At 29.7% G+C, this 12,160-nt stretch overlaps 1 protein-coding gene across 1 annotated transcript; it reads right to left on the minus strand.

The window, feature by feature from the left end:
• Positions 1 to 3,500: 3,500 nt before the first annotated feature.
• LOC149415157 (uncharacterized) lies at positions 3,501 to 11,545 on the minus strand. Its single transcript, XM_089643102.1, has 4 exons — positions 11,420 to 11,545; positions 10,563 to 10,780; positions 4,483 to 4,626; positions 3,501 to 3,629 (listed from the first exon to the last, which is right to left on the minus strand). Exons 1-4 carry the CDS (start codon positions 11,461 to 11,463, stop codon positions 3,616 to 3,618), a joined length of 420 nt encoding a protein of 139 aa, XP_089499228.1. The 5' UTR covers positions 11,464 to 11,545; the 3' UTR covers positions 3,501 to 3,615.
• Between the last annotated feature and the right edge of the window lie 615 nt (positions 11,546 to 12,160).

Genomic DNA, 12,160 nt, shown 5'->3' on the forward strand with positions numbered 1-12,160 from the left:
CGTTTACAAAAACTTGTCTCAAAATCAACCGACTCAAAAAATTCCAGACCTTTGTGAAACCATAATGTAATTGGAAGAAAGGAAGGAAAAATCAAAAAATGCAATCTTTCTAAACGTACCGGAAAGTGAGTTGTCTCAAGAAGAAAATTTGACAAATGACTCAAAAATAATAATATCCACTATTAAAAAAATTGATGACATACCAACACAAAATCTAAAAATATACAGACCTGGTGCTACAAAACCTGGAGTCATCAGACCAATTAAAGTGGAATTTGAAGATTCTTTCCAAGTAAAATACATTCTTCGGAATAAATTTAAAATTACCGATGGAATAAATATAAAACCGGACTTGACAATAACTCAACGAAATCACATGAAGAATCTGATAATAGAATTAGAACAACGGAAAAATAGCGGAGAAACAAATCTCACGATAAAATATGTTCATTCTATTCCGAAAATCGTTCAACAGCATACACCAAAAAACTACACAATAAACGAAATCACTGTTACCTATATTATCAAAACGTCAGAGGAATTCGAACTAAACTGGAAACTCTCAGACTAGAAATAACTACTTCAATATTTGATGTGTTGATTTTCACAGAAACTTGGTTACATCCGGATATTCACACTACAGAACTAGGAATGTCAAGATATAACGTTTTCCGCCGGGATAGAAATCAATCTACAAACGATGACATTAAAAACAATAAAAGAAGAGGTGGTGGAGTTCTGATTGCAGTAGCGAAAAATATTGTCTCCAGACAGTTAAATACAAAAAACGTTGAAATAGAGCAATTATTTGTTATGATTAATACAGGTAAAAACAGAATTTTATTGGGTTATGTGTACATTCCGCCTAAATCTGATATTAATATTTATACTAAGCATTTTGAAGATATTGAAATTTTACAATTAAAATATCCAAAAGTAAAAATAATTATAACTGGCGATTTTAATCTTCCGAACATCATTTGGAATGAAAACTTTATGGAATTGACAGGTATAGAAAACGCTGGCTTGTCAACTATAAACAAAGAAGTTATAAGCATGTCAAATTTTATAAATCTAACACAATTAAATAAAATTGAAAATCGTAATAACAAAATACTGGACTTGGTATTTTTAAGTGATACTTTAGTAACTGTAGTAAAATCAAGTGAAATATTACCTGTAGATAACTATCATCCTCCATTAAATATTAGCGTATCACTAAATAAAATACCAAATCTACAGTGCAAAAAATCACTTCACAATTTTAATAAAGCTCATTTTAATCATATTAATGAATGCTCAAATGCTACTGATTGGACTTTTTTAAAACAAGAAAATATTAACAAAAATATCAACGTATTCTATAAAATAATTCACAATATCATAGAAAAAAGTGTGCCTTACATTAAATGTAAAAATAATGTTTTCCCTCAGTGGTTCAATAAAGATTTAATTGACTTGACTCTATTGAAGAAGAAAATACATAAAAAGTACAAAAATTCTAAATCAATTAAAGATTATATTCAATTCAATTTAATTCGACGCCAATGTCACGATCTTTCTAAAAATTGTTACAGAGAATACGTGGAAAATTCAATTGCAAATAACGACATCAACACTTTATGGAAGTACTCAAAGTCATTAAACAGAAATGAAATAGATATATCTGCTAGCATGTATTATAACGGCATAAATGGAAATAATGCAGAAACTATTGTTAATTTATTTGCTTCATTTTTTAAAGATGTATATGACAACACAATTGATAATAGTGAAATTCCTTTTTTTTCATTTAACATCAATTTACAAATTTCTAACATTCACATAGATATAAATGAAATTAAAACCCATATTAACAAATTATATATTACAAAGTTCGGGTCCTGACAAAATACCACCAATTCTATTGAAACACTGTATACATGCCATGTCGTATCCCCTCTATTTAATTTTTAATATGTCATTATCATCGGGATATTTTCCAATTGCATGGAAAAATAGTTACATCACACCCATATTTAAAAAAAGGTGACAAATGCGATATACGCAACTATAGACCTGTGTGTATACAGTCAACTATTCCAAGACTATTTGAAAAAATGATTTTGGATAAAATTATTTTTAAATAAAATGGATTATAACAAGGTTTCAACACGGTTTCATGAAGAATAGATCAACTCTGACACATCTACTAATATGTGAAAACTTTATAGCGAATGCCTTTGCAGATAAATGTCAAGTAGATTCGATATATACTGACTTCAGCAAGGCGTTCGATAAAGTTTGTCATAAAATATTGATAAATAAATTAACCAGTATGGGTATAACCGGGAACTTTCTTAAATGGGTAGAGAGTTATTTAACAAATAGGCAACTGTTTGTAAAGTTAAATGACGTAATATCGGATGCCTTTTCTGCCACGAGTGGTGTGCCACAGAGCTCCCATTTAGGACCAATACTGTTTATTTTATTTACTAATGACATTGTAGACGTTTTTTCCGATGTTGATATCCTGTTATTTTCTGATGATTTAAAATTATATAAAAAAATTAAAAATATTTGTGATTGCATAATTTTACAAAAAAATTTAAACAACTTGTTTAATTGGCGTATATGCAATAAACTGCACTTAACATTAGTAAATGTCAAATAATAAGATTTTATAAAATGAAGAAACAATTTATGAATACAATCTTGACAAAATTATATTAAACTCAGTAGAAACAATAAATAATCTAGGTATTATTTTTAACTCAAAACTTACATTTATTAGCCATAATATAACTAATATTATTAAGAGAGCAATGAAGATTTTAGGATTTATTATTAGAATAACCAAACAATTTTGTAACATTGATACTATTCGCATTTTATACATAACGCTAGTGAGAAGCATTTTGGAATATAACTCTACGATTTGGGCTCCACATTACAATATCCATATTCAAGCGATTGAAAAAGTCCAGCATAGATTCCTTAGGTATATTAATTTTAAATTAGGTATTCCAAGAGAATCCGTGGACTATAATTTGTTATTAAACTGGACTAATCTCGTAAATTTATCAGATCGCAGACAAATCTGTGATCTATTAATATTATATAAAATAAATCACTCGGTCCTGGATACCCCTGATTTAATAGAACTAATACGATTTCATTGCCCTGGTCGCGCTAACAATAGACTGACTCTACCGTCCTACTATAATAACACACATACATTATCAAATTATTACTCACCAATCAGTCGATTACACATTTTGGGAAATGAACATGCTAACATCGGCGACATGTATTTCTTAAAATTAGCGCAATACTCTTTTATATGTTTATTTATAAAAGGCAGTATGGCCGTTTATGTATTTAAAATAAAATAAAATAAATAAATTCGTAAGAAATAGATTGTTTAATGACCCATATTTTATAATTCGAAACATAAATTTATAAATTAGCACATATCCATACTAAATATTTTGATGCGCATCCTCTCACCTTAAAAAATCTTAGTGAAGGTAAATAGTGAAATCGTACACTTGAGTTGCGCGGTGAGAGAAGCTCTGATGTCAACCAGTTTGCAACCGGTAGTTGCCCGTCAGTTTCAGTTTAGTTTCGGTTTCCTCATGAATTATTAGCTAAGAAAATGACAAAAAGGTATTTTTTTAAGAATAAGAAATAAATTAGTGTATAATGGTATAGTAGCATCTTAATTTAAATTAGTTTATAATGGTAAAGTAGCATCTCATTTAAAATACTGCTCTAGTAAACACGAGGTTTTTTCCCGTATGTGTATGTAAATGCCTTTTTAAACTTGATTTGAATGAACACAAGAAGTAAAAATGGGAGCATAATTAAAGTTTTTCTCCAGTATGGGTGCGTAAGTGACTATTTAAATTTGATTTGTCTTTACAGGAGTAGTTGCAATGGGAACATGAGTAAGGTTTTTCTCCAGTATGGGTGAATAAGTGTCTTCTTAATTTTGATTTGAGTAAACAGGAGTAGTTACAATAGGAACATGAATGAGGTTTTTCTCCAGTGTGGGTGAATAAGTGCTTTCTTAAACTAGATTTGCGTAAACAGGAGTAGTTACAATGGGAACATAAATTTTTAGTATGGGTGCGTAAGTGACGATTTAAATTTGATTTGTGTGAACAGGAGTAGTTACAACGGGAACATGAGTAAGGTTTTTTTTCCATAATGGGCATCTAAGTGACTATTTAAACAAGATTCCCATGAACTAGAGTAATTACAATAGGAACACGAAAAAGGTTTTTCTCCAGTATGGGTGCGTAGGTGCCTCATGAAATTTGATTTGTTTGAACTAACGTAGTTACATTGGGAACATGAATAAGGTTTTCCTTCTGAGTGCATCTTTAGGTCCGTTATCATCTCTGAAAAAAGGCAGATAAAGCTCAATACTTCGGTGCATATATAACGAAGCAAACAAATTATTAAAACAAAATTTAGACAAACAAAAATAAATTTTACCTGAAGCACTTTTAGAGCGTTCTAAGCATTCCCTTTTAATATCTGGCAGGTCTAAGTCTATTTCGGTATGGGGAATTTCATCTCCATTTTCTTCTTGGGGTCTTGGATCTGCCTTTATGGGTACACTAACCACATTAATGCTACCTGAAAAAAAAAAACATTGATAATATTTATTATAGTTAATTTGAGTTCATTAAACATGCATGATGCCCAATAATGTACATACACGGATGTTTTAATAGAAAGTTATAACAAAAATAATTATGTTAGTGTGCAAAAGTAAAGGACAAACAAGAATGGGTTAAAATAGAATACAAATATGTCCATAAACAATTTATTATTGTCACCTGCACTCATAGATATACCATTCAACCGTACTGATTTGGTAGGTAAAATAATGCCTGTCTTTAAATATTGGGCTTCATCGCAATATCAGCTTGACATGATAGATGGTAAAACTTGTTTTTAAGTTACTAAATTTATTTTTTATTTATTTATTTTTTTTGTATTTCTTTGGCATTCACTATGAACAATTTATAGACATTTTTTGTTTTTAATGAGTTTTTATTATTCACAATGTACATTTGTTACGTTTAAATTTTTTTTAGTTTTAAAATAGCTAGTTAATGACACGGACGTGTCGAAACCGGTCGCTAATTTTATTAAAAAATTTATACGTAACAAATGTACATTGTGAATAATAAAAACTCATTAAAAACAAAAAATACTAAATTTATCATTAAAAAAGTCTATTTCATTTTTAGAGCACTTTATAGTGAAAAGCTAATTCACTACTTACCCGGAATATCCACAAAAAATATATGGAAACAAAACTGTTAACGGTAAGAAAACTATATGAATATAATTGTTAATCGCGTGTTCGATTCCTCGGCTGGCTAAGTCCTCCATCACAACACAAGCAACATTTTCGGCTTTCTGTGGTGGTAGTAGGAGATTTTCAAACATTGTTGGGTTATCCGTGACCCGGGAATGTTTGTCTTTCTTTAAAAAAAAAAAAAAAAAAAAAAAAAAAAAAAAAAAAAAAAAAAAAAAAAAAAAAAAATAAATAAATAATAATAATAATAATAATACATGTCACCTTATGTAAAATATAAACTCATTCATACAAATACAGAATTCAATAAAACGTAAAAGTACACACACACAATTCAACATACATTTAAACACCAAACATACTCACTACGGCAAGCAATCCATTGGTTACGAGGGGGCAACATGTATAATTGCCTTCCAGACAACATTAGAAATGAACAAAGTGTAGGTATATTTAAAAAAAAAATGTTAACTTTTATGCTCAATCAGCAAAACACTGAAAGTGAATAATATTGTTATGTTATGTAAGTTATTTATAGTAAGATAGTGAAAATTTAATTTTCTTTTAATTGATAAAAAAAACTTTTAAAAAATATATAATAATTTCATTAAATATTCTTCGTGTATCGGTGCCGTTAAATTATTATTTTTTTGTATTTAAAGTTGGATCGAATTATATAGTTTAACAAAGCTCTTGCTGATAAGCTACTTGCAGTTCTTTAGCGGGTACAAATTCCAATTGAATAATTTGTAGTTTGGTTGATTTTATTTGTTGCACAAACATCAAATATTTGTTTCTTGTCAGTGTTCGAAATGTAAGATTTACCATCGGTTTTACGAGTTTTAAGAGATTGAAATATTTTCTAGGGGAGCGGAATGGTGCGTTTGGATTGAGAATGTAGAATAATGGATTGAGAATGTAGAACATGGATGAATTAGTTATAACATTAAAAGAATTAAATTTTTTCCCGGGCCTGATTGTCTTAACAGAGACACACTCTGCAGGCGAAATCAATTACACTATTCCAGGCTACACATACCATGCGACAATAAACAAAATAAACAAAAACTCAGGTATCGGATTATTTATTTCTAACCAGTATAATGTTCTCAATATTAAAGAAATAATTAATGTTAGTAATGTTAACATATTAAATATAGAATTTAAAGACGTAAATAAATATTACAACATTATTGCTATTTATCGCACGCATAAATCGATAGTACCTCAATTTATAGATGAATTAAAAAATATTTTGTTAAATTTTAGAAATAAAAATACCATTATTGTTGGAGATATGAATTTAAATATCGCAAACGACTATTCTAGTAATGATAAAGACACATATCTAAATATGTTAGCAGAACTCAATTATTTATCGTGCATAAATTCTTATACTAGAAATGTTGAAGGTCAACGCCCCTCATGCTTAGATCACATTTTTACAAATATTCCTGATATCAAAAATATAAAATCAGCTGTCATTCATACATCTATCACTGATCATTATTCATGTATTTTTAACTATAAATCAAGCAATCCAACTTTGCCATTATTTAAACAAAATAATTACTCAAAAAAAGTACTTAATATGGATACATTAAAACACCAATTAGAATCAGAAAATTGGAATAAATTATTACAATGTAATGATGTCAATATATGTTGTAAAATGTTTGAAGAAAAAATATCTAAATGCATAAATGACTCGACAAATAATAATATAATAACCAAATCCAAAGTGTCGAACTTGAAACCTATAAAACCATGGATTACTCATGGTTTAGTAGTATCTGTACGACATAAGCAAGCTCTTTACAAATTAACTACTCAACAACCAAATAATAAAAATTTACTAAATCATTTTAAAGCATATAAAAACAAACTTTCATATATTATAAAAAACACAAAACAAAAGTATTATAAACAAAAGTTGAATCAGGCTGAAAATGATAGTAAAAGAGTGTGGACAGTTATAAATGAAATAATTGACAAGAAAAAAAACAAGAATAACGACATCGCTACTTTATTTCATGACAACATGAAAACATGTTGTAAAGAAAATCCCTCAAAAGCTGCAAACATATTTAACACCTTCTTTGCGAACGTAGGGGGAAATCTTGCCAATCTCATTCATACTGACCCAAATATAACATTTCCAGACTGTAGTATTGATACTGACAATAATATAGCAACATTCCAAGTCACCACAGAGAACGAAATAATATCAATTATAAACGGTATGCAAGGAGGTTCTGCCCCGGGTTTTGATGGAATAACAGTTAATATTTTAAAAAATATTAAAAATCAAATTTCTAAACCGTTAAAACACATAATAAATGTAAGTTTCCAAAACGGAGTGTTTCCATCAATCTACAAACAAACTACCATTACTCCAATATTTAAATCTGGTAACCCAGAAGAAGTTAGCAATTACCGACCCATATCAGTAATCTCGAACATAGCGAAAATTTTTGAAAAGATAGTTAAAAAAAGGATAAACCAATTTGTAAAATGTAATAAATTAATTAATGAAAATCAGTTCGGTTTTATGGAAGGTAGAAGCACTCAGGATGCAATTGCAAAATTAACTAGTCTTGTTCATAATTCATTAGATAAATCATTAAAATGCATTGGAATCTTCATAGATCTTAAAAAAGCTTTTGATAGCATATCACACGACAAACTTATAAGTAAATTAAGAAACATTGGATTAAGTGGTACAGCTATAGAATGGATAAAAAGCTACCTTTTCAAACGCCCTCAAGTCGTAAAAATCAACGATGTACTTAGTCAACAAAAAACAAGTCACTTCGGCATACCTCAAGGTACAGTCCTGGGACCGTTACTGTTTATTATTTATGTAAATGACATATTCAATCAAAGATTAAATGGAAAAATAATATCTTATGCTGATGACACTGTCATAATAATTGAAGGTACTGATTGGAATAATGTTAATAACTTAGCAAATACTGATATTAATATACTGAAAAATTGGTTCGATAAAAACCTCCTCTCATTAAATACTGAAAAAACAAAATGTATCCCATTCTCTATCAACAAATTTAAATCAATACCAGAATTAAAAATTATAATACATCAACTTAAATGTAACAGAACTAATTGCAATCAAGAATGTTCTATACTTAGTCTAACTTCTGAAATTAAATATCTTGGTATATATATAGATCAACATTTTAAATGGAAAAAACAAATTTGTGAACTTGTAAAAAGAATTAGAAAATGTATTTATATATTTATAAGACTTAGAAATATGCTTAGACTAGAAAACCTAAAAAGAGTGTACTATGCAATTGTACAATCTATATTACAATATGGTATTATTGGCTGGGGAGGAACTTATAACAATATATTAAATCCACTTAAAATAGTTCAAAGATTGATAATTAAAGTAATATTGAAAAAACCATCCAAATTTTCTACTGAGATTCTCTTTTCAATATTCAATGTACCCACAATAGACAATATATATAAAAAATATTCAATTCTACAAATTTATAAAGAAATACAGTTAAATAACTTACAATTCAATTCATCAGCAAGATATCAAAAAACTATCAAAATCCCAAAACTTAATACAAAGCACACACAAAATACCTATCTCTATCGAGGTATAACATATTTTAACATCCTTCCATTATATCTAAAAAATATTGAAGATATTCAGGAATTTAAAATAAAATTAAAAAATTACCTGAAACTACTATAAAAGTCCATATCTTACTCTTATTATTATTTCCTTCAAATCTTGAAACTGTATTATTGATAAATCTTGCCTATTTCTTACTTATCCCTTTGGTTTTGCAACTATATTATTTACTTACTTACATGATTCCATATAATTGAGCTAGGATTCACTCACCAAACACAAGAGCCTCGTCTCTTTATGGTGAGGAAAAGCTATTATTATTTACCTTGATAACACTGTATAATATGTATAATTGTATATTTATTGTAAAAAACATACAAATATTAAATAATAAAAAAAAAAAAAAAAAAAAAAATATTATACTACTAGCTATCTATATAATTAAGGATTATAAAAACATACGTGTATTCGAATGCAAAGTTGGGTAAGAATTTCAAAGCAATCGGTGAAGAACTTTTGGAGATTTTCAGATTCCGAACAAACGAACACTTACATTTATATCAATACTAGTGAATCCCCCGCAATGCTTCACTATTGCTAAGGTCTTTCTACTTCTTTCACCATTCACTATCGTATACCAAAATGTAACTATTTGAAAACTACACAGACTTTACGATGATTAAGACTTCTTTAAGATAACGGTGCAGAGATATTGCGTTAAGTATTCCTAGGGCGTTCCCAACTTCTACCATTTGAACATCTTTAAAAATTCCTGGCACTAATAAAAACTAACTTTGAAATTTTCAGCGATATCGGTCGACTACTTTTAGAATTTTGCGAGCACAAACAAACGCAGGCAGGATTTTTATATTTTAAGATTTTATAATATAAGACGTTGTCCTGCCACAGACCACCGCCTTCTGTGTAGGGAACTACAAATTTGACGTTTTATGTATTTTCGGATTAGAAATCTGAAAGATTTTTTAGATCTATACAACAGCGCCACCTATCGGGTTCAAACCTATCCTAAATTTAAAACCGGAACCAACCATACACATTCACAAAATTTCATTGAGATCGGTTGGGCGGTTTCGGAGATTAGCACGTACGAACACAGTGACATGTGATTTATTTCAAAATAGATAAATGAAAAGATTTTTTTTTGTTTGTTTTTGGGGTGTTATGCTGTGTTGCGCTAACTCCTTCTTTAGCCGACGTTTCGGACAGCGTTGCAGTGTCCATCATCAGGGCAGATCTGGTAGATCCGAAGATGTGAAACGTCGGCTAAAGAAGGAGTTAGCGCAACACGGCATAACACCCCAAAAACAAACAACAAAAATGCTTTTGGCCGTGAGAATTTAAAAACTTACCAAATGAAAAGAAGTTTATGAGACTTAATAATAAATAATGGAGAGGCATCTGTTGTTATCCAACGATGGAGGAAAAAGTTTTAGAAATTATGAGCTGTTTGGGGGAAAAACACGTTGAAAATTTTCTTAGTTCATCAGTTTCATGTAAAGCAATATTTAAAATCAAAAGTACCGATTGACGACAAGACGGGAAGTAGAAAACAAGCAACTGTTCTGACTGCGTCTATCTGTCCACCTTTGTGATATACGCAATGCAACTTACTAGTTGGCTGAACACCCTCGGCGTACTGTAAACATTCCTTCTTCACATATTGAAGGTCGATTTGTATATCGGTATACGCCATTTCACATTCACCTTCTTCCTGCGACCATGGTTCACTTTTTATGGAAACACTTTCTGGGTTGAGAAGATCCATGGAACTGCTATGATGGCTTCGTGTTGTATGGTGGTAATTGTTGTTAGGTGAAAATAAACAAAACCTGTACAAAAAACCACTCTAAACAAACATGCCATAAATTGTTCAGATGAAAATAAAATTCAAGTCGACTCAATACATAAGACAAATTTTATAAAAGCATTGTTTTTATATATAAGAGATATATTAACTACGAATCATTAACTATAATACTAAACATATTATAAACAGTTGATTATGATATTATAGACAGTCCCGATTTACTTAGACGAGTTGCATTGCATGAAATAACGTTGCAAATGTATCCCTAAAGTTAAAGAAAACAATGTTGGTTGATAGGAGATGACAAAAGATGTTATAAAAATGATTTTTACTGAAACGAAACTCTTCACAAAGGTTGAAGAATAGATAAACTTATAAATCGCTTAATAAACAAACTCACGTACTCTCGTCCGTCACGACACGTGTTTACCGGCAGGTTTTGGGTAGCTCAATATTATGTTAGAACACGAATTCTGTAAAATCTGATCAATCAAGTGTTAAGCGATATATAATTACAATAAACAAGCAATAATTAAGGAGTTTACGTGTAACTCAGTCAATATAACTATAACTTACTTTCGTAAAGGTAAAGTGCGGCGGTCACTTTTTTTTCACATAAGCGTTGTCACTAGAAAAGTAGAAACTCTTCAATTATAAATACCTTGGTTTAAATGTGAAATTTATTGAAATACTGTCAAGAGACATACATTTATTTGTCTAGTTCATATGAAAGTACTCTAGAAAGACGGAGAAACAACCAGCAAAGGAGACGATGACGACGAACATATTAATTTGACATATGAACTAGAGATGATCGATATTCCTGTCAAGGTCACATGGAACCGGTTCCTTTCACTGGAAACTGCAACGTTGTAATTTATTTGAGTAACCGGTTATTCTTGGAACTGGTTAATTTTATAATACTTCTTTGTCCAAAAATTAAAAAATATTCCAAAAAATTCTAAAAATAATGACGTTACCATACATCGCGAATCGCTATTGTCCCACAAACTCAAGATAAAATATGGCAAGTAAGAAACACACTTATGTTTCCATTATATTCCTTGTTCAAAAGTATGACAAAGATAGACATTCAATAAAATATGTGCGTATTAACAAAATAAACCATTGCGAGCGGCGTTCTCGTATTTTTGTCGAACTCTAAAGTAATATCTAAATTACGGGTGTGACTGAGATAACAGGATAGGACTCTTATTCGATTACACTATGAGACGAACACGGAATACCGTATGAGACGGCTTACTTCTATGGCGTTGACATTCTTTAGACTTATGTATGTGTTACTAGGTACTCTATCTCACATTTTCTAGTAAAGAATTTTATTCCATTTTTAAAAAAAATATTACCAAAGTTTGAATTTTTAATGTCCGCCAAAACAATC

Source organism: Hesperophylax consimilis, chromosome 19 (assembly GCF_061612785.1).
Source record: "Hesperophylax consimilis isolate HC1 chromosome 19, BYU_Hcon_1.0, whole genome shotgun sequence".
In the NCBI taxonomy this organism is placed as follows: Eukaryota; Metazoa; Arthropoda; class Insecta; order Trichoptera; family Limnephilidae; genus Hesperophylax; species Hesperophylax consimilis.